Source organism: Anarrhichthys ocellatus, unplaced genomic scaffold (assembly GCF_004355925.1).
Source record: "Anarrhichthys ocellatus isolate YVR2014 unplaced genomic scaffold, GSC_Weel_1.0 scaffold21, whole genome shotgun sequence".
Lineage (NCBI taxonomy): Eukaryota > Metazoa > Chordata > Actinopteri > Perciformes > Anarhichadidae > Anarrhichthys > Anarrhichthys ocellatus.
Window position 1 is genome coordinate 1,858,351 of NW_022280051.1, and position 26,273 is coordinate 1,884,623.

The following is a 26,273-nucleotide window of genomic DNA, read 5'->3' on the forward strand; positions in this document are numbered from 1 at the left end:
ATTTAGCTCAGGAAGTCCCCTTTAAAAACATATTTTCCTCCGCTGATGGCTTCTGATCACCTGTCACAGGCGGAACATGCGCGGTGAGCAGAAGAGTCGTGAGGATGTGCGCTACAGAGAACGGAACGGAAGTACTACAAGTTTGGTTTCAATATAAAGGCCTCAAAATGTTATATTAGAGGTTTTAATGAATGAAGTGCTAGAATGGTGGCGCAAAACTCGAGCTGATTTTTTTTCAGTGAAGCTTTGAATTGTGTTCAGCTCATCTGGTATATACGACCTACATACCTATTCATTGTGTAGTAGTAGGCTATACTGTGTATGCAAGCATCACTGTCTTCATTGTGTCTGTTAATTGTAGGTTATATATTATGTAGTTATTTTTTTCCAAAGTCTTTAAACTGAAAAATTACATTAATGCCATCTAATAAAATTATTTTATTTTGTAAAACCTACCGGAAACCACCTTCTGTGACTGTGAGCAATAGTAAGACGGAGACCCCCCTCACGGAAAACTGTGGTGACTGTGGTGTACGTACAGCTGCAGAGATGCGCGACACAGAAAAACAAGGAGAAACGAGGGAAATGGAGGGACAGCACATGGAAGGACAATAACCGCTGAAAATAAACCATCTGAGATGCTTCGAGACACCGAGGGACACCGTGTTCGCTGCGCGCTTTGGACATAAAAACGCGGAGACGGCTCGGATCCTACATTAATCCGAATACAGGGACGGGAGGGGTCGATCATGGGGAACGAAGCGAGCCTGGAAGGAGGCGAAGGGCCGCCGTCTGGGCTACCAGAGGGTCTGGCACCTGACGGGAAGGGCGGCTTCGTCCGGGTCCCCGATGGGACTCCGGTCAACCTAAGTGAACTCAGCGAGGAGCAGCGGAGGCAGCTCGCCGCGGCGATGTCAAGGGCGCAAGGCAGGCAGCCCGGAGGCGCAGCAGCTGCACGAAGGCAGGGCTATATTCACCAGCATTTTATTTTTTATGCACTTAAAATATCCACACTAACCCGGCTGTGATACGTGAGAGAGAACGAGTGGATGTGTTGTGGTAGTGTGAAGCATCATTTGGAAGATGCCGTAAGGAGGCAGCGAGCTCGTTCACGCCCATGTTTGAGCCTTTCATCCGCGCCAAGAAATTATTCTATTCTTAGAGCTCACCGGAATGGATTATCATTAACATCTGATACTCTGCATACCAAAATAATAATACTAATCAATTGATTGTCTCGTTGTGTAGGCCTACCCTGTTTTACACGGATGCACAGATCTCCTTTTAGTGAAATCAGTCTGAAATGGTGAATGGTTAATCAGTGTCTAATATTGCCTATCAGACTCTCTACTTACTCCTCAGGATTTCGCATTCGTTGGATTTAAATCGGTTGCGTGGGAAATGTGCTGTGTTGTGGAGGGGGAGGTAGAAAGCTGCCAATGAAAACAATATATGCCAATTCCATTATGCTTCAGATGTGAATGTTACTCAGATAATAGTGAAAGATCCCTCGATATCTGATAAGGTGACATAATGTGCGGTACCGCTAATTGGCTCCAATTGGGGAGAAATGTTATTTATATCTGAGCTAGAGATGGGGGGGTGCATTAATATTAATATGACTATAAATAGAACAGCAGCATTAATGTCATCAGTCCAGGCTTCCCTCCTGCTGCTTTCTGATTTAGTTTTGTCGGATTTCATAGTATTCTGTCGAGGTATCGGTCCTGGAGTCTGGTCGCTGTCCATGGTGCTGAAACACACTGCTGCTGTGCGTGGTGCTGAAAAGCAACCCGCTGCAGTGGACGGGCCAATAGCGGGGACATTGCAACACGACTACTGCTTACAACGTTTTCCAGGCTCTTACCATGCATAGTCTTGTATTACTCAGTGCTCACTATAAAACGTAATCAAATGCTGTTTTCATTACAGCATTAAACTTTATTGCCACATAATGTAATTTATCTCAGACGTAATGGCAGAAGCACCAGGGACTTTCAGACAGCAGCCTAAGAAACCACTAGGTCTGTATGTTGCATACACACAGCATCATACAATAACAAAGCATTTAGCCCATTAGTCCGTTGATGCATTTCTCGAAGGATCCCGTTGACTTTCACGCTTGTGCCTATAGCGGTGTGTGTAGGTTGTGTATGTTGCCTCTCAGTCTGAGCTAACAAAGATGTCTCAGCTTACCCTCATGCAGGCGAGCATTTCCCTTTCTATCTCAATGATCCACACTCCATGTCATTCAGCAGTAGTCACTTTCCTTTCAGCTTCGCCCCAGGACTGCTATAGCTACACACTCTGTGTTCACTGATGTGTTGAAAGGCCCCGATATTAACAAAGGGCTAGTTCTATGGCCTTAACTTAGCACAATGAAGCTTCAGTAGAAGCAGATGAGTTAGTAAATAACCTAAGCAATATTTTTTGAGATGGTAAAATAGTACATGCATTACAAATACTACATTACTGATACTTTGTTAATTTATTTCAGACAGCATGAGTGATGTTTGTTTGAGTATCTAATAATACTATTTCAGCCGAAAGAGAGATTTAGGTTGTAGTCTTCATGAGCTTGATCACCATCAAACAAATTATAGGGGCAAATGAAGGGAAGAGGTAAAGGAGCTAAAGTATATTTCATTAAAAGTTGGGCCTGTTTTTATTTTGGCGCTGGGTCAGCTGTTGCTGCTGAGTTAGTTTAGATTTGGCTTATACAATTTTGTCACATTGCCAAAGAAAACACAAATCAACAATAGCAATAAAAGCAGTGCTAACAAAAACTGTCTCTGTTTTTCTGTTTTTCAGAACATCAGAATCTGATACCCATCTGCATTCCCAGCAGGTAGGGGCCTCCAGGGGCCCTACAGGTCTCAGTAAGAGTCGAACTGTAGACGCCTTCAACCAGGGTCTACCTAGCAAGCCCACACCGGGCCGCAGCCCCTCGTCCCTCAGCCTTTTTGAATCCAGATTCCGGCAGGAGCCAAAAGACCCAGAGACCAAGTCGTCCGGCATGTTTGGATCCAGCTTCCTCAGCGGGGCCAACCCCCTCAGTGCTGTGTCATCTATGACCTCCTCTGTCTCCTCCTCCATATCCTCCATGGGCGATACTGTCAACATCCCAAAGTTTGGACTATTTGGGGATGAGGATGAGGGAGATGTATCTACAACATCTGATTCCAAGCAAGGAGGAAAGCCACCAGGCAAGGGCCCTCAGCAAGGGCCAGGTCCAAAGGGACCACAACAGGGAGGACCTCCGAAACAGGGTCAGGGCCCTCCTGGACAGGGGCCAAAGCCAGGTCAAGTACCCCCTGGGCAGGGACCCAGGCAAGGTCAGGGACCACCAAGCCAGGGACCCAAATCAGGCCAGGGTCCTCCTGGCCAAGGACCCCCTGGGCAAGGACCCAGGCAAGGTCAGGGTCCACAAGGCCAGGGTCCTCCTGGCCAAGGACCCCCTGGGCAAGGACCCAGGCAAGGTCAGGGACCACCAGGCCAGGGTCCACCTGGCCAAGGACCCCCTGGGCAAGGACCCAGGCAAGGTCAGGGTCCACAAGGCCAGGGTCCTCCTGGCCAAGGACCCCCTGGGCAGGCCCCCAAGCAAGGACAGGGACAACCAGGCCAGGGGCCCAAATCTGGCCAAGGTGCTCCTGGCCAAGTACCCCCTGGGCAGGCCCCCAGGCAAGGTCAGGGTCAACCAGGCCAGGGACTCCCAGGGCAACAGAGCCCCAAACCAGGTCAAGGACCACCAGGTCAGCAAAAAGGTGGACCCCCTCAACAAGGACCTGGGAAGCCTGGACCCAAACAGCAAGGGCCACCAGGCCCTGGGGCTCATCCTGGAGAACCAGCAAAGAGTGGAGGTCCTCCTGGTCAGCAGGGGGCTGGAAAGCCCGGAGGTGGACTCTGTCCACTGTGTAAGACCACCCAGCTGAACCTTGGGTCTAAGGACCCACCTAATTACAATAACTGCACTGAGTGTAAGAACCAGGTCTGCAGCCTCTGTGGATTCAGCCCCCCAGACTCAGCGGTAAGTGATTGTTTTTTTTCTTCTTTTTTTTTCTTTTCAAAGTTAGAAAAATCTTTCTCATTTCTTCAATAAGCTGCTGGGTATACTGGCATTCATCTAATAATACACAAGAGAGACCATGTCATTGATGTCAGGGGTATGAAAGGTCACACATTATTAAATTGTGTGTTTTTGAAATATCAATTCTCTTTGCTCAATCCACATTATTCTGCAAAAATGTAATCCTAAAAGGTTATTAAATCTATATTCAGACTAAGACGTCGTTTTTCCTGCAAAAATCAACATGAAATTACTTTGTGACATAGAGAGAGAAAATTCTCAAAAAGGGTCAAACTGTACCATAACTATTGGAAACAATGGAAATAATTGAAGATTTGCATGTTTAAAATGAATAAACAATACGATTTAAAAAATAAGATCACGTATGTATTGTACTGTATTGTTGAATCCAAGACACACTAGCCTGTTAGCAGCATATTGCTGTTCTCAGAGCCAAGCAAAGGGACTGCATCTCATAAGAGAGGCAGCATTTGAGGAACAGAGGGACCATATGGACCCAGGGAATGTTGATCATGGTGACTCATGTCATGGCCACAGGAAGATACTGTGCCAGCCTGTGACGACACTCGGTCACACATGATTACAGCACAGCAGTATGACTGGTTCCTTCTGCTCGAGCCTCTTCTCGAGATTTATAATGATACATGTCAAAGTTGGGGTTATTTCTTTAGCAGATCGATCACTTCAGGAATCTGATATTTGTCGATTTTGAATTCAGAATAATATCTCCACAAAGTAAATGCTATTTGCAGTTACAGTACCAATATACACATTGTTCTGTTCTCGATAGTGATCAAATTGTCAACATTAGCCCTTCTAAACACTGTGGTTTGCACACAGTGGAAACTGAGATGCACTTTGCGCGTAACAAAGAGCACAGCGGTGTAGCCAGGCTTTTCTGGGATCATGTGCTGTATGGTCAGAACAAAGGCAATACAATGCAACTGTTTACAATGGTCTAACATGTACAGTACCTCTAATAAATGAAGGAAAATGATACATGAGTAGTATTTGCCTTTCTGCTAACAGACTTTGTGTTATTGCTGAATTGAAACAATTATGCAGAAAAAACAAACAAATAATATACATACATGTTTTTTTTTCCTTATTAGTATTTACTGTTTGAATTCTCTCATGTTAAAAGAAACAATTTGCCAAGAGAAAACAGGCTTCAACATCATTTGAAACACTAATTAGTGGACAAGTCTCTGAATTTGTCTTTATTTTACGCTAAACAAAAATAAAACGGGTATTTTAGGGATTTAATTGGTTATGCTTGCCTGTGTTTATCCTATAATTACACATGCCATTGATGAACAGTGTGGAAATGTGTTCCAGTCAAATCTAACCCATCTTTTGTTTTATGCATAGGGTAAAGAGTGGTTATGTCTGAACTGCCAGATGCAGCGAGCGATGGGAGGTATGGATCCCCCTGGCATGACAAAACCCAAACAAGGCTCGGCCCCGCCCTCGCCCCACAGACAGGCACCTGGCAAGCCTGGCAAGCTGCTGATAAAGCAGCAGAGTACTACCGACCAAGGGTTGACGCCGCCAACCACACCGAGGCAGAAATCCCCAGGTCCTACTTCTCCCGGACCGCTTTCCCCCGGCTCCTCATTGGGGGGATCCCCCAAGATTGACCCCAAGACAGGCAGACCCATCCAGCCAAAGTCCAGTCCACAGCAGTCTCCAGCTAAAGCCAAACAGGAGTCCAGCTTTTTTGGGAGCTTGGGAGGTATCAGTCTGGGAGGCTTAACAGACACCAAACCTCCTGCGTCTGCTTCACAAGCTGCCGAGTCCGTAACAGGGAAACTGTTTGGTGGGTTTGGTGGCTTGATGGAATCGTCGAAGCCTCAAGCGCAGGCCGCCCCAAAGCAGGAGGAGTCAGTGGCTGGGAAGTTGTTTGGAGGTTTTGGAGGGTTGACAGAATCAGCAAAACCTCCCGCTGCTGCTTCTCAGATGTTCAGCTTTGGATCGTCGTTCTTGAGTTCAGCCACCAATCTTGTCTCTGGAGAGGTCGAGAAGGCAGCGGTTTCTCCACCTGGGTCGCCGCCAGACTCGGAACCAGGTTCCCCTCTGGATTCTGGCCCCGGCTCACCACCTGAGTCCCCATTCTCTGCTCCTGGGTCTCCTCCTGATTCGGACTCTGCTCCTGACACCCCACCTGCTAAGTCCAAGAAACCCCCCAGAACCATTTCTGTGGAGCAGGAAGAGAAGACGACAGCAGCCAAACCAGCACCTGCACCTGCCCCTGCCCCAGCCTCAACAGCAAAGGGAAGCTGCCCCCTCTGTAATGTGGAGCTGAACGTTGGATCAGCAGACACGCCCAACTACTGCTTGTGCACCAAGTGCAAGAAGACAGTTTGCAATCTTTGTGGATTTAATCCTACTCCCCATTTTGGAGAGGTAAGAACTACAGTTTTCTTAAACACCACAGATTGTTGTACTCCTACCAGTAATTTATGCAATCCGTCTTGTATAAATAGAACGCCAAAATCCTCATTGAAATAGGTCACTGTAAAGATAACATCAGGAGTTTTCAGCTCTGTGTTTTTCCCCACTAGCATCTTGCAAAGCACTCTGAAAAGAGGACAGCATGTTATTAGTTGTAATAAGTTCATTAGTTTACCCCAAATAGACTGTAACAACATCTGCACACATTTCACCACTGAATAAGTGGATGTGGTCACTTATACTGCATTTTAAAATGGCAGTCTCATTACTATCAAGCTTTCGTTAGTGGAGAGGTGGGCCAGAGAGATAATTTAGGTTGTTTCAATGGACGTCAAAGAGGACACTTGACTCTGAAACTGAATACCCAGCATGTGTGTGTACGGTGTATATATGTGACCATGTCTGCATGTGTGTATTCTTGTTTGGCTGAATGCACAAATTTCTTATCAACTGGTCTTTTGTATCGAAATCTAATGCACGCTTGAGTGATTTGTGTGATGCTTGATCGTTCGCTTGTGCGTGTTTGTGGATATGAGATTGTGTCCGTTCATCGTCTCAGCTTAATAACGACGTGGAAACCAAACACTTTTGGCCTGCTTATCTCCGGAGGTGTGGGGACCGGTTTGCTGGTGTTACCGTAGTGTTTTGTCTCGTATGGATGCAACTTCACAAGACTGCGTTGAGTTCCACAGAGCAGAAGGTACTCCGTGGTGTAGGATCAGAACATTATGGGAATCGAGGCCAAAACGTGTTTTCAGTTGTTATTTATTATTTCATACAATATATCTTAGTTGTCTACATGCCACTCTTAATCCTCTTGACATGGTCATGCGAGTCAGGGCACAATCACGTGTTTGTCCAGCAGCAGCTCTATCCTATCACGTGTCAGCTACTTTGTTAGCCGGAGGTTCAAGTGTGCCTTCCTTTAGTAATCTGCTGTGTATTTCTGGAGTCTTCCGGAACAGCGAATTGAACTAAGCTTGGAGTGGACTCCACCGTATCAATGTCTAATGGGAAATCAACTTTGATTTGTTAAAGAACAGATATGGGTAAAATCATGTGGACTTCTGAGAAATATATACTTCTACTCATTTTCTTTCTATAAGTATTACTGAGATATGACATTCTTAAAAAATGTAAGAATAAACACATTTTGTAAGTCAGTACAGTGCCGACGGATCAAAGGACTCATTTGATATTTTAGGAAATATGCTTATTCCTTTCCTCACAGAGAGATAGATGAGAAGATCGATACTGATCTCTTATGTCTGTCCATTAAGGCTACAGACAGACGCTTGTTACCTTAGCTTAGCTTCAAGACTGAAAAGAGGGTATTTCATTGTCTCAGAGCACTAACTTTCTGGAGTGTCGGACATAACCCTTAAAACAGTGAATTGTGTTTTTCTACACTTATGTTTTTGTACAAACAAAGAGCGTGTTATTTAGTGTGCTTTAGAGGTGCTGGTTGGCTGATGTTGTTATCTTTGGACTGAGCCAGGCTCAGTGTTTCTGCCCGTTTCCAGTTTTAGTGCTAAGCTAAGCTAACCGGCTGTTGAAGCTTTATATTTACCGTACTGTTTGACATGCCAGTATAGCATGTATCCTGCAAATTGAAAAGTTAGAATGACCCATGTCTCTATTGTAGTTGCGTTATCGGTTATTGGTGTGAGTATTTATTATCTGATCACTGTGAAATACAGCAATGAATGTTCTACATATTATTAAATTGTCCCCTGCACCGCCACTTCAGCACCATTTCAAAACAAGATGGCCGCCATTTGTTTACAGTCGTGACAGCACTAATAAAGACTCAAGTTATTTTCATTTTTCGGATTCTTGTCCTTTTCTTCAGCTCCTAATTTCACATGCTTGCAGGGATAATGAGGAGCTGAAGTGCACAATCACTTAATTGAGGCCAAGCATGGGGAAAAATGTAATTATGCTGGAGAAATGGGCATCCAAGCCACTGATGCTCTAATTGGATATAGATCCTTCAACACCATCTTGTCTTAAAGCCAGAATGTCAGCTCAGTCTTGTTTTTAAGAATGATATTGGTACAAGAAGGATGAATCATCTTGGACTCATCTCGAACTACATACAATTTAAGAATTACTCATATTAATAAAGGGTTCGCTGAACTAGAATAGAACGAGTTCTGGAGAATTACTATGGGAGACATGCAGACATTCACAACACCTCGGTTGAGTCATCTCCTTACGCACTGTGCCTCGCTTCTGTGTCGTTCGCTGCCATAATGTCTGCTGTCAGTAGGGGTTCACTTGCTGACGCATGTGAGTGGGTCAGAGTGTGTGTGTGTGTGTGTGTGTGTGTGTGTGTGTGTGTGTGTGGGCACTGAGCAGTATGTTTTATTTGCAAGACTGTTGCACTTCCAAGTTGGGTATGACTGAGACTGGGCAGGCTGGTGTGAGCTTGCATAATCTAGGTGTGTTGCTTGATTGATTCATCACCACAATATGAGTGTGAACATGAAGCTTTTTGGGGATCTATTTAGCTAAAGTTCTATGTGTCTTCCAATTAAAACACTAAAGGTTAGGCATGCAAAGCGTACGTGTCATTTTCTATCGAGGCTTGATCCTTGACTCGAGTATCTGTGCGTGATCCTTATCAATATGAGGCGTGGAAATAGCCACCCCAGAAGGAAAAGCACTCGCCTTCATGGGTTCTTTCTTTCTTTTTTTCCTTCCATCCTTCCTCTTTTATGTCCTCGTTCTCTGTATCCTTTAATCATCATAAGGCCTAAGGGAGACACACTTAATACCAGTGTTTTTTTGGTGCTTATCCTCCTCTTAAGCAGTGTTTCCTCTGTGTCAGACTCTCCCTCAGTGGTGCTATCCCTATGCCTTTCTCACTGTCGCTCCTTTTGATGTAGGGAAAGTCTGTACTGTAGATGTGTGTGTCTAGTGCTGCTCAGCGATGGTACTGTAGTTCAGTTCCATGTCATGTTGCCCTTATCAGTAATGAATGTGCTCGTCGGCGAAGCCTTACGTGAAATGGGAGAGGCACCCCTTTGCTAACAAGCACAAATTAAAGTATCGTGTATCATCTTCACAAAGGAGAACTGACTAAATCTCACCTTTCTTACCAAATTCTATGGAATATTGAGAGCATTCTGAAGCTTTATGACAATCTTTGGTTCACCACCAGCTTAAGATCCAATATAACAAATGTGCTCCCTGGATTTAATTATTAAACACTGAAAGGCTGGAAAAAAAGAAGGATCGTAGTCGTTGAATGTTGTAAAGGAATAATAAGATTTCCTCTGTCAGGTTAGAAGACTGACATCGCATTCATCTCAAGGACTTGTTTAACCTCAAAGACAGGATTTTAACCAAGTATGCCAAAAGCTTTTTTTATTTAAAGGCTTGACATTTTGTGAAATATACCTATTTTCTTTCTTTGGCAACGATAAATATGAAGCTACTGTCAGCAGCTGGTTAGCATACAAAATATAAATCAACTAATAAATGATGATGTATTATTATTGATTTAACGACCCAGCAGTATATAAGGTAATTAGAATAATCTCCACCTTTGCCAGTTGCAACATTAAAGTGATGAACACACATCTAATGCATAGATAATTATAATCTAATATATATTATTTTGAAAGGGGCCTTTCAGCACAATGCATACTTTTACTTTTGGTACTTTAAGTGTATTTTAATGCTAAACTACTACTTTTTACGTCGTGCATAACTGATGTTCGGGCTCCAGTGCATGCTGAAAAATCAACAGAGGAAAAATTAGCAAATGATTTCTAATCATACTTACACAATGTGTTTTAAATAAGGCAGCTTTATGTGAATTTTTTTAAACATGATCGTAGAAAGCTAGCATTTTTCCCTTGCTAAGCTTTCTTCACCTATCTGAATGCCAAATACCAATACCCAAAAGCTAAATATTTATTTTAGAACTGTTTTTTGGGTGACGTTGGAATTATGCAGAGTTGAAGTGTTGGATTAAGTCACACAGTAACTAGTTAAGGTTAGGTATAGTTCTCCAGTGAATGAATGTATGTGAATTGGCTCATGTCTTGCACGTCCTCACGTCTGTGTGGCTTGATGCCCTAACACCCACTCAATACGTGGTGTTTCCTGTGTCTTCCTCCCTCATTGTTATTCTGTGGTGGTGCCCACAGAATAACAAAACCCTGCTATAGTCTGAACCCTCCGGAGTCTGCACTGGCTGATAAGGCATGCGGTCATACATACAATACACATATATGCATATGCAGAAATACCAGCCTTTGGTATCATCTGTCATACACACTGACAGTCAACGCCCTCTCAAAACCTCTCCTCTTTACTAAACCTATAACATCTTGCATATACTGTATCATTTCTGATATGAATCTATTGGTTACTGTGGTTTGATGACTAACTGTGTGTAAATGGAGGTTAGTCTGTATCTGGTCCATAGAGCCCAGTTGCCTCACAGCTCCGCCATCACATGCCCAGGAGGCTGAAGTGACTTGAAATAGTCACAGCCACTAAAAAAGCTACAGAGGGGGGAACACAAGCTACTGCAGGGCATCTTTGTCTCTCTCCCTCTCTCCCACTCTCCCTCTCTCTAGGCTATTTTGTGTGTACCCTCTTTAATATTTCCTCCTTTTTAAAAGAGTCTTTCTGTTGCACCAGGCAACCCACAGAGTCCCGGACATGGCCACCTTAGAAGGCTCGAAATGGATGCTATTTTTAGACACTAAGGTGTTGTTTTGTGTGTGTGTGTGTGTGTGTGTGTGTGTGTGTGTGTGTGTGTGGGTGGGTTTAATACTCTCTGTCTGAAGTAATTTTGTTAATTTGGCAGTGTGAATGCTGGTACATGAATAGAGATGTTCTGTATTATATTCATGTTTTGCCTGAATGATTGCATACACAAGGTAAATTAGTACTGTCTTGTTTTCCCTATTTACCAGGTCCAAGACCTTCTTCAAGCTGTGACAAGTGGTTTGACATTGTTTTAGAAATTGCTACGATTGAAATGAACTGTCCTCAGGCACTGCAGACGGTTGATTGTCTTCCTTTTTTTTTTTACACAGCTCCCCCTCTAGCTCCACTCCAGAATGATTTCCAATCATCCCCTCTCTAATTTACTGGTGCATGCATGCTTAGCAACGACATTTTAGCCACTGAGCCTTTAGCGCCAAGAAGGGGGGGAAAAAAGCCAAGACAACATGTGTGCCAGCACTGAGCCCTGTTGAGACAGAGAGGCAAGGACAGGCAGGCAGAGACACACAGACACTTGAAAACACACACATTCTGGCACCGGCCTCGTGTCGTTAGCACAGGCTGTTGTATTTACATCCTGACTGTTGCTGCTCTCTGCCCCTTGAAAACAGGCTTTACTAGAGTGACAGGAGAGTTTCTTATTTGAGTTGAAAAGGCAGGTGCGCTTTGAAGGATGCAGTGTCTGACTCTGCCTTTCTCCCTAAAAGTTGATATTCAATAAGTGCGGCCAACAGCAGAGCCTGGATTAGGAAATGGCTTCGCTTCCAAAAATAATTTCCATGCATTCAAAAATCTGAGAGGAAAATGGATTAGCTTTTTTCCACGTTTAAAGTAATGCCTTTCATCCTTATTGGATAGAATATGGTAAAGGCAGTGCAGCTGGAAGGCACTTGTTGGATTTACAGATTGAGACAAATAGACAAGATCCTTGTCACAAACTTCCCCTTTTTTATTCATTTGTATATTAGGTGTGAAGTCACCAAATACACAAATGCATCTTAGCTGAAAACCATACACTATGTGACTGTATAGTGGAGGAAGGGCATGCCCAGAACCGAGGAGAGAAGAGACAAGATAGAATACTGTGACACAAAGAGAAGTCCAATAGGGAGTCGAAAAGGGTGGGGGTGTCACAAGGGATATGGGTGCCGGCCATTGCTGCCCCAAGCAGTGCAGACTATGACAACCTGACTGTTTTGGTTTGTCGTAGCACTCGTGACTCGCGCCTGTGAGTCACATTAGCAGCACCTGAAGGCAGAAATAATGTCAAGCTAAAACATCTGGTGAAGCAAGAATTTTAACATCACACAAGACTTTGCAAAACACTATGTGGACTATGTGGTGCTGTATATGGCTGTATGATCATATACAAAGTATATAATGTATGGACAGTAGTTAGCATAACATGCTAGTTGCAGTTAAAAGAAAACACAGCCCCTTTTCTCTCAGTCGGTATCTCCAAATCTTAATGCCATATCTCCTTTAAGCCCGACCTTTAGTCTGAATGGAGAAGGGTGTGGCACTCTTCCTCCCCCTTCCCTGTTTTTTTCTCTCTCCTCTCCCCTCTTCTGCCGCTGTTCCCCTCTCCACCTGCACAGAGGAACTTAGTTGCGGAATCGCTTTATGAAGTAACTGCTCATTATACACTATAATGTGTACCAGGAACTGAAAAACAAGCAAACACACACACAGCCCAAGGCATCTTATCACCTTGTTGGCTAAAGTGTTAGCAAACAACTGACAATAGAGACGAAGCAAAATTAGCATCATATAGCTAATGTGTTTTGATTATAAAACGATTGATGAATGGATCTCTTAACAGGTAGAATAACAGGGATTTGAGGTGGCCGTTCAGACTGATTATGCATACATTGATTGTGCTGTATGGCTATTTGGATAAAAGTGCCCATAGTGTGACACATGATACGTAAACACTGGTGGACTAGAAGCTGGAGCCAACACTTTTTTTTTTTTTAAATAAAGATCCTTCATAGCCATTGAGAGAGGAAAGAAAAGCATCTTAAATTCTTTGCGTGTCTCAGACAAAAGGTAACTTCTTCTCTCTCCGATGGGAAGCTGACAATGCAGACAGATCATGAGGTGTGTTGTAGATAAACGAACACAGATGCAGACAGAACATGCCCTTAATCCCTGAGCTCAGAATATACATAGGCAATCTCTCACACCTCTTGCTTTGTGTCGGATCCATTTTCTAAATATAGACTTATACAAACAAACCGTTTTCACTCACCTGGCATTGGAACATCAATCCACAATGTAGCAACATAGCCTGAAACACTTGTCAAGGCTGAGAGAACATTCCGGCTCTTGTTCCTCATCTGACAACTTTCAGTAGAGTGAAATATTTGTATGTATAATTGATAATTAACTTTTTCATTTGTTTATTCAACTTCCCCGCTCAGATTTGCTGCTTATTTTTGGAATTTTGGAAGCCCAGTCCTCCAGCCTTAAGGCTATCACCGCTCACATAACATTTATCACATTAACACATAAGCATGGACCACTGCAAAAGGGTGCATACAGCACATTGAACCCGAGATGGGGACATCTATAACAGTGGGACATTTATTAGGACAAAGATCTTTTTTGGCTTGCAGAGGACCTGATGCTGTGATGTTCTGCTTGTCTGGTGCATTATAATTAAGTTGGCCACTCAGCCACAATCACCAATGAGAAAAGGGCAACGACTTCCAGAATTAACTTTTAGCGACAGCAAAGTGACTTGAGCTTTCAGAAAGGGAACTAGTCTTTCAACAGCGTCTTGTGTTTTATTCGCTCTGGCAGATGCGGTCAGTCCTCCTTCCCTTTGGACAGATATCACGCAACTTGACATCTGCCGGACCAATTACAACCGTTTATCTTATATGGGGCGTGTTCGGGACAAATATCTTCAAGAGGTGTGCCGTTGATACAGTTTCGAAAACAATTAAGGATCAATTGTGGAACTTTCTGTTGAAGCTGCTAGCGGTCAGCATTGAACAAACTGCACAGTATATTTTTAAAAGAATAACAATAAACTGCCGACATATGACAGGATTTTGCACAGAAGTTCACCTAGAAGCAGGACAGGACGTTGTGCCACTATATATGTAAGTGACGTCAGCTAAATGCCCAATCTGTATGTTAACATTATAAGGTCTATATTTGGCATTCATCACAAACTGCAGCTTGTCCTGACATCCCGGCTATTGATTAACAGATTCACACAGTGATAATGTTAAGCTTGTTGGTAGGAGCTGGTGTTGAGTCACCACCAAAGACCATTAAGCTCCTTCTATTCTACTGCTTCACCCTTTACCTCACTACACCATGCTCCTTTTCTCCAACTGTCCTTTGTTTCATCCTGTTTGCTTCTCCCTGCTTCCCTTTTGTTCGTCGTCTTGCTTCTCTCTCCTCCTCCTGTTTTTCTCGTGCTTCTCACACACCATTATCACCCTTGTTTTTGCATGTCCTCGCATTTCTTCTACCTCTCTCCTCCTCCATCCTCTCATCTGCCTTAATCCATCTGTACCATCATCCTCTAGATCCTATATTTCTCCCTCTGTCGGTGCCAGGTTTTGTCTATATTTAGATGGGACCCTTAGTCTTAATATAAGAACTGCACCGACCTTCACAACACTCCAATCCCCAGTTGGAAACAATAACCGAACATGGGCAATGGCGACAACCCATCTTGTCTTAATATCTGGTTGCCGTCTGCGGTTCTCAGTTAGTCTCCTTTCCGTGTCCTTGGAGGATGTTTGAGATGGATGCAAAGTTGGAGATGAAAGAGAGATGGAAACACTCAAACTGAATCTGTCCTTATCCATTCGTGTATAAGCTTGCATGTTGTTTGAGAAAAGTCATGTGGGAAGAGAGGGAGCAAGTTGTCATTTCCTACTAAATATTTCAAGCTTTTCATCTGGGTATATGTATGACATCAACACCGTCACAAACTCATCTCTGTGGGTGTCAACTTTTTTGGTAACCATTCACATATGATGCTAGAAAACGCCCTTGGAAGATGGTGATGTGAGCGAGTGACACCCCTGCTTTTATGAATCATCCACACTGCTCTTTGCAGAACTCATCACAGCAGATAGACAGGAACGCACACAGGCATGTCACTTTTTATTTGACAGCTTGTAGTATAAAAGTTAGTGTTAATTACAAGGCAAGGCTGCAAGATAAGTGTACCATCCATGTTAATATAGACCCTGTAGATCCCCTCAATAAATGTAATGTAATAAATGGGTGTGGTGAACTGGTGATACATCTTCTCCGGTGACAAAATAAGACAATTCTTATAAAGACAGTTCTACCTAGGGCTGCAACTAATGATTTCCGTCATCATTTAATCTGTTCATTCATTTTAGCCATGTTAGCAGCGTGCAATACGGGCAATGTAGGTTTGTCGGTAGGTTGATCCACCTCTTTTGTCTAGATGGAAATTTCTAATTCTAATATTTGATAGACTGCGATGAAATTTTGTGGAGGAATTCATGGTTCCCACAAAAATGAACCCTAATAATCACCGCCCCCAAAATACTTATATGTATTTCAGCAAAATATTTGAACAACTATTGGATGACCTTTCGGGTAATTTATTCCCCTTTCCTGTGTTTTTGTGTCACATCGCTATCAGATCCAAAAGCGCTTCGTCAATAGTTTTTTTTTTTGTGGATGGTTTGTAATGAAATTTGGTACAGCAATTCATGTCCCCTGGGGAGGAATAATAATAACTTTGGTCATCCCCTTACTATTTATCAAGCACCATCATCAAGTGAAGTTTCTTTTTTCCAATACACAGTTTTATGGCGAAATACCTGCAGAACTAATGACAATCCACCCAGCCGTACTTTGTGTAGTAACGAGCAAATGTAGGCATGTTAACACGCTAAACTAAAATGGTAAACCTGTTAAATATTTGCCCACTATACATTACTATGTTAGCATTGCCATTTTGAGCAGGTTAGCATTGGGCTCAAAGCACCACTGTACCCAGGTACGCTGGAGCATGGCTGTAGACAAAGCTGGAAGCTAGAAGTCACAACAAGTTGGTATTTTTACTCATTAAATCAATAAAATAATTGATTATCAATCTGTACATTAAATGAAAAGCCTTTCCCATCCCCATGTATTATTAGGTATAAAGTGATCCAAGCTACCTGGGAAGGTAAACACTGAAATCTGAAATGGTTTGGTTTCTGGGTGTTGAAGTCAGAGCTGCCAAAGCTGTAACTTTAAGTGAAGCCAGGAAGACACTCAATGACTTGATGGCTTTTCAGGGTCATTGCTGTTGTAAGATGTGTCTGTATGAACTACATTGTAGATGGCCACTTAGCAGTAGTGAGCTAAAGTAACATATCTGCTTTAACAGGGATGCTGGTCCAAATAACTTAAAAAGGGGTGACTTAGCACTGCACAGCAGCGAAAGGAAACACAACTGACCAAGTGTTTTTTAGGGAGGGGTAAACGCTTTAAGTGTGGCTGTTGTGATGTGTTGATAAAGTCGGTGATGACTAGCTCTGAAGTGGCTGCGGCTGACCGGCTGTCTGACTGAGTGGGTTTTTTAGCTTTTCGTATCTGGCGGCCATCTCTCTGGCTCTCAGTGCCTGGTCTCTCTGGTTTAACTGATAGAGTCATCAAGCTGGAGAAACTCCCATCTCAAGTCCTCCCAGCAAGGATGGATGTTGATAACGCGTGCTTGCTCATGCACTTGCATCTGTGCTGTGTCCATCATCATGTTTGAGGATTAACTGGATTTCTGTCGAGTTGAGAATGCTCACTAACGTCAGCAAACCTTAGCACAGGCATCTCTGTCATGTTTTTTCTTTTCTTTCGTTGGTTTCCATCCATGTCTCTGTATCTTTATTTTCTTCCAGATATTAAAATCATCTTCTTTTGTATTTCAAATATTTTGTTGAAAGCATTTGTGGAAAACTTTTGACATTTGCTTGATTTTTTACATTATTTATCAAATAAAATTGGAGAGAGCGAGAGAAAGAGGAAGGAAAAAGAAAATGGTAGAGGGGGAATAAACCCATCGACAGATCTACTTCTTTCTCGCAATGCCACATATACAAATATTTGCCCCGTCAAAACATTCTTGATATCTTTTTATGTTTGGGTACATGCCACTGAGATGTGTATGCAGGTGTGTCATTCTCTCTTGAGTCTAAGCTTTCTGTTGCTTAAGCATGGACTGAAACAGGGCGGCTGATGCCTTATTTACCCTGACTTTGCTGCTGCGACATCCCCTCAGTCGTCTTCTTCTATCCTCTGGTCTCCCTCTTTCTTTCTGTGCTTGGAGAGAGGTGGCTTGTCTGCTACATGGCTTAACATGAAGGCTGCGATCTTCTCTGAAACTCGGATTTAGCATAAACCCTGCTGTTAAGCCAGACAAACACATTCATAAGAGAGGGGGGTCACAGAGGAATGTTAAAGCACTTGGCAAAATGTGAAATGAGGTGTTTATGTCAGAGTGTTGGAGGGTTGAAAATATGCTGACTATTACCTCTAGCTTCACTGTATGTGTATAAGACAGATTCGTGTTTTCATGTGTGGTTCCCATAATACATGTTCTGGTCTGGTGTCCCCACATTACATAGATAGGTACGTGTGTGTGTGTGTGTGTGTGTGTGTGTGTTTGCACCTTCTTCAAATCCCAGTATTTTGATTGTTTATCAACACTTTTATAACCACTTTAAGCAAAGCAGTACTGAATATTGAACTCTAATAATAGCTGCACCTCTTGAATTATAGCCCTCTTCAGGTCTTTTGGGGTAGGTAGGTTCCTCTCGAGCCCGGTTTTTAAGTAAGTACCTGGGAATATACAACAATAATAACCTCGCCATGACAGGACAGATTTAGCAGAGCTCTGAGATGGCTAGAGCAGCTGTGCCAGCAAGGTATTTGTTTCTTGTTCCATTGCAAGAGGCAATGCTGTTAAGGTTCGGGTAAGGACTACATCCCAGGTGATTTTAAAGAGGATTATGGTACTTAAAGAATAAACAGCAGTTGGCAATTCTTTAAATTGGCCTGTATTGTGCCTTAGTGTTTGAATAGAGTTTTAATTGGAACTAAATAAGATGCTCAGGGAGCACAGAATTTTGGGAAGCATAGTTTCAGTCTTGAATGTAATTGAACTATCAAGTTAGGGTTAAACACAGGTTTAAGGATATGTGCACATTCTACTCTCATGTTTAAAGCATGCTTACACATATGCACACCAAGTTATACAATTATAAAAACACAACATATACATTCAAAGACAGTTTCTCTGTTAAGTCTGCTCCATGAAATGTCTTCACAGGCCACTCAACCCTTTCTGACATGCCTTGGTAAACCCCTGTCCCATTACCATGCATTATGCATAGGCCTGTCTCTTTAAATCCCATAAATGTAAAAGCTTCCCTTGAAATAGAAGATGTTACACTGGTGCCTTGTCACGGTGACGTTTGAACTACGTACTACATTTAGTCCACGTAACTGTGTTAGAATTAAAATTAAGACATTTTTCAAGAATAATTTCTTGGGGGGAAATTTTCATCAGCGTTGTAATTTCGTGCAATTCAAAACACAATACAACAGTTACAAGCCAGTTTATTATTTTCTAATGTAGTTGTAGAAATCATATTGTAACAAACAACAATTAATATGAATTATTTTCTTTTTCTTACAGAAAGAATGGCTTTGCCTCAACTGTCAGACCCAAAGAGCCATGTCGGGCCAGCTGGGAGACATGCCACCTCCAGCCATGGCTTCCCCACAGAAGCAACCACCTTCTCCTGCTTCCTCTTCTGCCCCTGCCCCTGCTGCTGTAGATAGCAAACCTGTAGTAGAGGCATCAGACCTAACCCCACCAACTCCTGATACCAAGGTAGTACCCGAAACCCTTCCCACACCTGATGCAGTAATTTCACCTCATCATGATGTCCCTCTTTCCGTTAGTGCCCCTCCTTCTGATAGCACCCATCAGGAAATACCACAGTCAATAGAACAAAAAGTAGTAGCAGCTTCAATTTCAGACAGTGTAGCTCAAGGTTTACCTCCAATCCCAGCAGTCAGTCAACAACAGAACAGCTCTGAGGAAATAGCAGAGGACCATCCTCAACGTGAGACAGAGCCATCTGCTGCTGATCAACAAAGTGAAATACCAGCAGTTAAGCAACAACAGAGTAGCTCTGAGAAAGCATCAGAGGACCATCCTTACTCTGAGACAGAGCCATCTAATGTTGAGCATCAAGCACAGAATGTACCTGTCAGTGCAATCCCAGCAGTTGAGCCGCAACAAAGTAGCTTTGAGAATGCGGCAGAGGACTTTTCTCCCCCTGTGGAACGTGAGACACAAAATATATTGACTTATACAGGTTTAGACAAGACAACAGTCCCTACTGAGGTAGGACCAGAGCCAAATCCCAAGATTACTCAGAGTGAGGCTGCTGCTCCCCTGACAGTTGATGAGAAAGTGGAGCCCACTCCAGAAAAGCTTGTGGAGGTGACAACTAATTCAGTTGAGCCCCAACCTGCCTCAATACCAACAACAGTCTCACAGGAAGTCCCTGTTCAGCTCAATCCAAAGCCAGATTCTCCAGCTGCAAATGTAAAAGATGAGACAATAACAGAGGTAGAGCATGCTAAGCCAAGTGAGAAACCCAAGATAGATGAAGCTACTCCAGCATGTCAAACTCCATCAAATAGAGTAGACACAGCTTTTAATGTGGAGAAAACAGAAATCACTACAGAACTTGAGGTTGGCAGTGTAGCACCTGATGTCAAAAATGAAATAACTAAAGAAAAAAAGGTAGAACCAGAACCTATGATAGAAAATCCAGTATGCAGTGAAGGTGCTCCTTCACCTGCAGTTGAGGTTGCAGAAAATGTAGCTCCTGTTGACAATGTTGAAGTCCCTAAACCTGATCAGACCCAGCAAGAATTTACACCAGAGGCAGCAAAATGCATAGAATCTGAGAGTTATTTAGTAGTGTCAGACAACAAACATCCTGTCTTAGCTTCAGAGGAGGAATGTCAGGTTAATAAAGTGGAAATTAAACCCATAGATAGAGAGGAGGAGCACACTCCACTTGACCCAGCAGAAAAGTCACCTCATGTTGAAGGAGAAACCAAAGCTCTGGAAGAAGCAACAGAGGAGAAAACCATTGAAAATAAGCAGAAAATACCTGATGAGAAAAAAACAGTTGAGATTGAAACAGTGAAGGGCACTGCTGAAGAAACAATGATTGAGGAGAAACATATTGAAAAAGAAACCATTGAGGAGAGAGCTGTTGAGAAGGCAGGTATTGAGAATATATCGTCTAACGGCAAGGCCTTTGAAGAGGAGGAGGTTCAGAAGTATGCAGCTGCAGAGAAGGCAATTGAGGTAAAAGCTGACGAAGAGAAAGCTTTGGAAAAAGAGAAAATTGAACAGAAAACAGTTGAGAATGCAAATGACCAGAAACCTCAAAAGGAGAGGATTGATAAAGCTGAATCAAGTCCAGCCCCCTCCTCCACTGAAACAGAGACAGTTTGTCCCGTAATAAAGAAGAAAGAAACAGCAAGAGAGACAGCCCAGACTGCTGCTGAAGAGATCCCAACAGAAGAGATACTGATACATAAAGAGAAAGAACCAGGACCAAAGTATGAGCCATCACCTGCTGAGAATAGCCTTGTTGAGACAGTTTTATTGCCAGAGAAGTCAGAGGAGGAGGAAAAGCTGATGGTCGGAGCAGAGAGTATAGCACAGAAAGAGGAAGCGCAGACACCTATAGAAACAATATTAAAAGCATGTGATAAATCTACGAATGCAGTGGTTACATCTCCTGAACCTCAAGAGCAAGAAAAGGTCAATGTCAAGGAATCAATACAAAGTTTAGAGAAGGTGTCAACCTCAGCTGTCTTTAGTGAGACGCAAGCCAGAGATAACGCCTGTGAGAAGAAACTCGTTCAGGAAGAGACAGAAGCTTGTTCACCTAATACAAACTATTGTATTGCTGAAAATCAACCTGAAGGAGAGAGGGAGACGTTAGCTCTGATGGGCCATGATGAGAAACCACTAGAGAAAGTTTCAGAGCAAAAGGTGTCAAACAAAGAGAAGGAAGACACACTTGACAAAAAAGTGGTTGAGTCACAACCTGTTGCTGGCAACATCCAGGAAGTTACTTCAGTGATATTGTCTTCAGAGACAAACATATTCTGTGATAAAAATGACAATGCAGAGTTTGATGTAGGAAAGAACACAATATCAAAGAAGGATGAAGTATCAGATACAGCTTTTGAAAATGGAGATGTGTCTGTATCAGTAGCTTCAGTCCTTGAAGCAGAACATGAAATCCCATTGTCTGTAGTTAGTGAGCAGGTCAAAGGTCTAAAGGAGAACACTAACGTGGAGGAGAAAAAGGAGGTTGTAGCTCAGCCTCTGGGAAAGTCTTGTGAAGAAGATGCAGTCGCTGAGGTGACCATAGTATTTAGTACAAGTAGTGGTAGATTATTTGAAAATCTTTTACATCATTTGCTTTGATTCTGCTATAATTAACACATGTACAGTAGATGGGTAGATGTGAATTTCAGTTATATAGAAATGGCTGAACTAAAAATTGTACCATATTGAAAATTATTATCTTAACACTGCAAAATACAGTAGAATGTTATGATTTCAGACTGTATATATCAAAAACCTGAAGAGTGGATATATATGTATTGAAAAAATACTGTTTTTATAACAATAATAGAGTTATGGAAAGCCTTTTTTCATCTCCATTTGCTATTCATCAAGAATGTACATGCACATACACATGGTTCACATGTAACAAGCGAAAAAATCCCAGTCTTGATTTTTAAATTTGTATTGCAGTTTCTAGGGAAAAAAATAATTGTTGTATTTCAATCCAACAGGTGAAAACAGTGGAGACCTTGAAAGAGCCTGGACAGAAAGAAATGGCTGTCAAGGACAGCAGTCCCACCAGCCCATCAGACCTAGCCAAGCTGGAAAGCACAGTTCTACCCATTCTTGAGGCCCAGACACAACCAAAGGATGATGAGGAGAAGCTAACAGATGCTGTGAAGGCCAGACGTAAATTAGAGGTGATTCCTCTCTCACTTGACTCACCCAGCTCAGAAGATGACCGAGAACTTTCTGAGAAGAATACCAAAGGTACTACAAAGAAAAAGCTACTTGTACCCATGGATGTCAGGGCAGATTCCCTCGATGATAGCAGTGAAAGCTTTGGAAAAGAAAGCCCGATATCTGGGGATGATGAGGAATTTATCCGAAAACAAATTATGGAAATGAGTGAAAATGAGGATGCTTCCCCGTCTGATGAGGAAAACCTAATCAGACGCAAGATAAGAGAGAATGAGAAGAAACAAATGGAACAGAAGACAACCGAGGCTGTAGAGAGGAGTACATCAGGAAAATCCAGGCGACTTACCAAGAAAAGCACTATAAGTCCAGATGATGAAGAGGATAAACAACTATGTGGCTCATTGGACAAACCTGATACATACAAAGAGGAGGGACAAGAACTAAAGGAAGGGAGTGGTACTGGAGTTCGCAAATTCCGAACTATGGAGCTGAATTCAACCAGCGGCCCTATGCGTATACCTAATGATGATGGAGACCCTGAAATGGAAAGCCTTACAGACTCTCCAGATGATCGGTCTAGAGGTGAGGGGTCATCCAGTCTACATGCATCCAGCTTCACTCCTGGGACATCCCCTACATCCCTCTCATCACTAGACGAAGACAGTGACAGTAGTAGTCCCAGCCATATCCGTTCTGGTGAGGGTAAACAACACAGGAAAGCCAAACACAGACAACCTGGTCAAATGCTGCCAACTATTGAAGACTCTTCTGAAGAGGAAGAGTTACGGGAAGAAGAGGAGCTGCTCAGGGAGCAAGAAAAACAGAAGGGATCTGGGAAAAAGTCCAAGAAAGACAAAGAAGAGATTCGAGCCCAAAGGAGGCGAGAGCGTCCAAAGACACCACCAAGCAACCTTTCCCCCATTGAAGACGCCTCACCAACCGAGGAACTGAGACAAGAAGCTGAGATGGAGGAAATCAGGCGATCATCCTGCTCTGATTTCTCCCCCAGTGTTGAATCAGATTCTGAAGGATTTGAAATCCATGCTGCAAAGATCGCAGCAGTTCAGAAAACCTATCAACTTCCTTTATCAGTATCTCTTCACTCCCCAACAGATGATCAAAATATTGATCAACCACAGAAAAAAACTCTCAAAACTGCTGATGAGGCTTATGAGGAAATAATGCTGAGGGCCAAGTCTCCAACGCTTGACAAAGGCGAGATTCAACCAGGAAAAGAGTCCCTTTACGGGGGCATGCTTATTGAAGACTATGCCTATGCATCTCTTATTGACAATTCAACAGCTGTTCTGGGTGAGCCAGAGAAGATTGTTGTTCCTACTCAGCCCAAAACACTGAGATCACCAGATGAAGTTTATGAAGACATGATAAAGAAGAGGAAGGAATTCATCAAGCTGGAGCAGGAATATCAAAAAATGCAGCCAACAAAGATAAGCAGCAACCCAGAAATTGTGTTGCAACCTGCTGAGAATACCTTATCCAAAAGCACCACAGTAACATTAGGCAAAGATGGGAAGCCATTGTTGGATGCTGAAACTGCCTATGAAGAGCTAATTAAAAGAGTGCTGACTCCTGGAACAAGTCCAACTCAGCAGGAGCCAGAAGTGGAAGCCACTGTATCTAGAAGGGCACTCCACCCCATTCCAGACTTAAAGGTGACGCAGTGCTCTTCAGGAGAGTTGTCCTCTGATGACGAGAGTATGCTTAAAAAGGAGGATATAACTGCAGTATCCGACTCACCAGCAGTTATGGAAACTGAGCAGGTGACAGTGTTTACCGAGTCCCCTCCATCGACCACATCATGTCAGCAACCTCACACCACAATCACAGAATCACAACTTGATATTATTGACTTATCTAGTGCACTCCCAAGAACATCAGTCCCAGTAATTGCCAGTGTTTCGCCCTTGCCCACAGTCCCCCAGTACACACCCAGTATTCCTAGCATAGTGTCAACTACTCCACCTTTACCTCCCAAGCCTAGCGTCCTGCATAGGGCTAATTCTCAGGAAAAAGCAGAAGTACCTGTTGCACCACCACTGCCTCCTCCCACCCCACCAAAACCTACTGTTTTTCCCAGGAAAGCTCCCATCCCACTTCCACCTCAGGCTTCAGCAACTCCAATCAGGCCACAGATAGTGGCTATGACTGCAGCCCAAGGGCCACCTACAAGACAAGCAGTTACACCAATGTACAAGCCTCAAGTTCCCCCTCCTGTTGCCCCAAAGCCATATATTCATGCAGGGATTGGGGATAGCCACCGGCCAGGACATGGTGTCAAACCACCAATTGCACCAAAGCCTAGCTCACAGCCTTCTTCACCTGCCCATGTCCCACATCCACCAAGACCCACTGTACTTCCCACTGGTCCGAATGACATAGCTCTGAATCTGAGTCCTTCTGAGAGCAAGCTGTTTCAACCCTCCCCAAAGTCTCCCTCTTCTCCAAGATATGCCAGCAATCTTCGTGACACATATGTAGTCATCACATTGCCATCTCAGCCCAGCTCTCCAGTAGACAGTGTCTCAACTCAAGCTCCCTCTAGCCCTGGCCCAGCATCTCCTTTATGCCAAGCTCAGCCCCAAAGCTATCACCAACCACAACCTCAACTTCAATATTATCCACAGCAGCATCCACAACCAACCCCTCCTCAAACAACCAGAGTGCCTCTGGCATACACAAGAGTCACAGAATCCATTGAAAGTCAAGAGTTTTGTGGCCCAGAAAAACATGTATCTAGTTCTTGTCATATAATTGAGGCTATATCTGCCTCTGCACAGCCACCCATGGTTATGCCTAACCTGATCTCTCAAGTGGTCACCACAGAAGTCCAAAGGACCACTGTCTCTGTTGTTCATGAAAGGACATCACCACCAGTGCCAGCTCCAAGGGCAAATGGTGTCCCAATCTCGATGGAGAAACCTAAGCCCCAATTGCCAGCACAGAATGGACAGGCCGTCCAACCTTCTGAGGTGGTAGATCTTAGGACTATGAAGGTGGACCCACAATCAGACATGAATGGTGTGGATCTATCTGCTGGCCCAGACTCAAGACGTCAGTCCTTTGCAACTGATGTCAGTCGTCAGAACAGTGCAGTGCATTCACCTGTGGTCAATCTCAGTGCTGAATCATCCACTGTTTCTATAGTGACTGATAGTATCACAATTGTGACCTGTGCTGCCACAATTGAACAATGTGACAATGTAGACACCTCTCAAGTATCTTCAGTGCCCCTTCAGTTAACAAAAAATAAAGCATTTGAGCCTGTTTCTCAAATCGTATATCGGCCAATTGATTCTCAGTCCTCCACTCCTGCTGGTATAGAAAACCCTATTAACCTCTCAGTTGGATCAAGCACAGGTGGAGGAACTTTCCAGACCACTCCTGTCACTATTGCACCCACTTGTATTCCAGGTTGTGTTGCCAATGGATTAACTACGGGTGCAACCAGAGTGGCTGGAGCTATTGACCTTACCACAACAAAACCATTCAACACTATGGTATCAGTGGATGCTGCCTCTGCAGAGGTGGTCACAGCTGTACTCACAGATGACGATGGCAAACCAGTGGATCTGACTGCAGGACAAAGAGCTGTATGCTGTGATGTTGTGTACAACCTCCCATTTGCAGGAAGCTGCACTACTCAGCAACCTACTACACCCCTGCCCGAAGATCGTTTTGGATATCGTGATGACCATTACCAGTATGACCGATCCCCTTACGGCATGAGAGGGTTTGGTGGAATTAAACCGTCGATGTCGGACACTAACTTAGCAGAGGCTGGCTTGTTCTTTTACAAGAGTAAGAACAGCTATAATTTCAGTGGTACCACAGAGGGTGCAGTAGATCTTACCTCAGCAAAGATTTCTGATGCAGGTCAGT

The 26,273-nt window shown here is 43.4% G+C and overlaps 1 protein-coding gene across 6 annotated transcripts in view; it reads left to right on the forward strand.

The window, feature by feature from the left end:
* The first annotated feature begins 488 nt into the window (after positions 1-488).
* pcloa (piccolo presynaptic cytomatrix protein a) overlaps positions 489-26,273 on the forward strand; it is a 53,915-nt gene continuing 28,130 nt past the window's right edge. For all 6 annotated transcript variants that reach the window (XM_031858831.1, XM_031858833.1, XM_031858834.1 and 3 more), the window contains exons 1-5: positions 489-961; positions 2,812-4,027; positions 5,459-6,493; positions 18,975-19,172; positions 22,184-26,267. In XM_031858831.1, the coding sequence (XP_031714691.1) occupies positions 750-961; positions 2,812-4,027; positions 5,459-6,493; positions 18,975-19,172; positions 22,184-26,267 (6,745 nt within the window). In that variant the 5' untranslated portion in view covers positions 489-749. The remainder of the gene's footprint in view (positions 962-2,811; positions 4,028-5,458; positions 6,494-18,974; positions 19,173-22,183; positions 26,268-26,273) is intronic.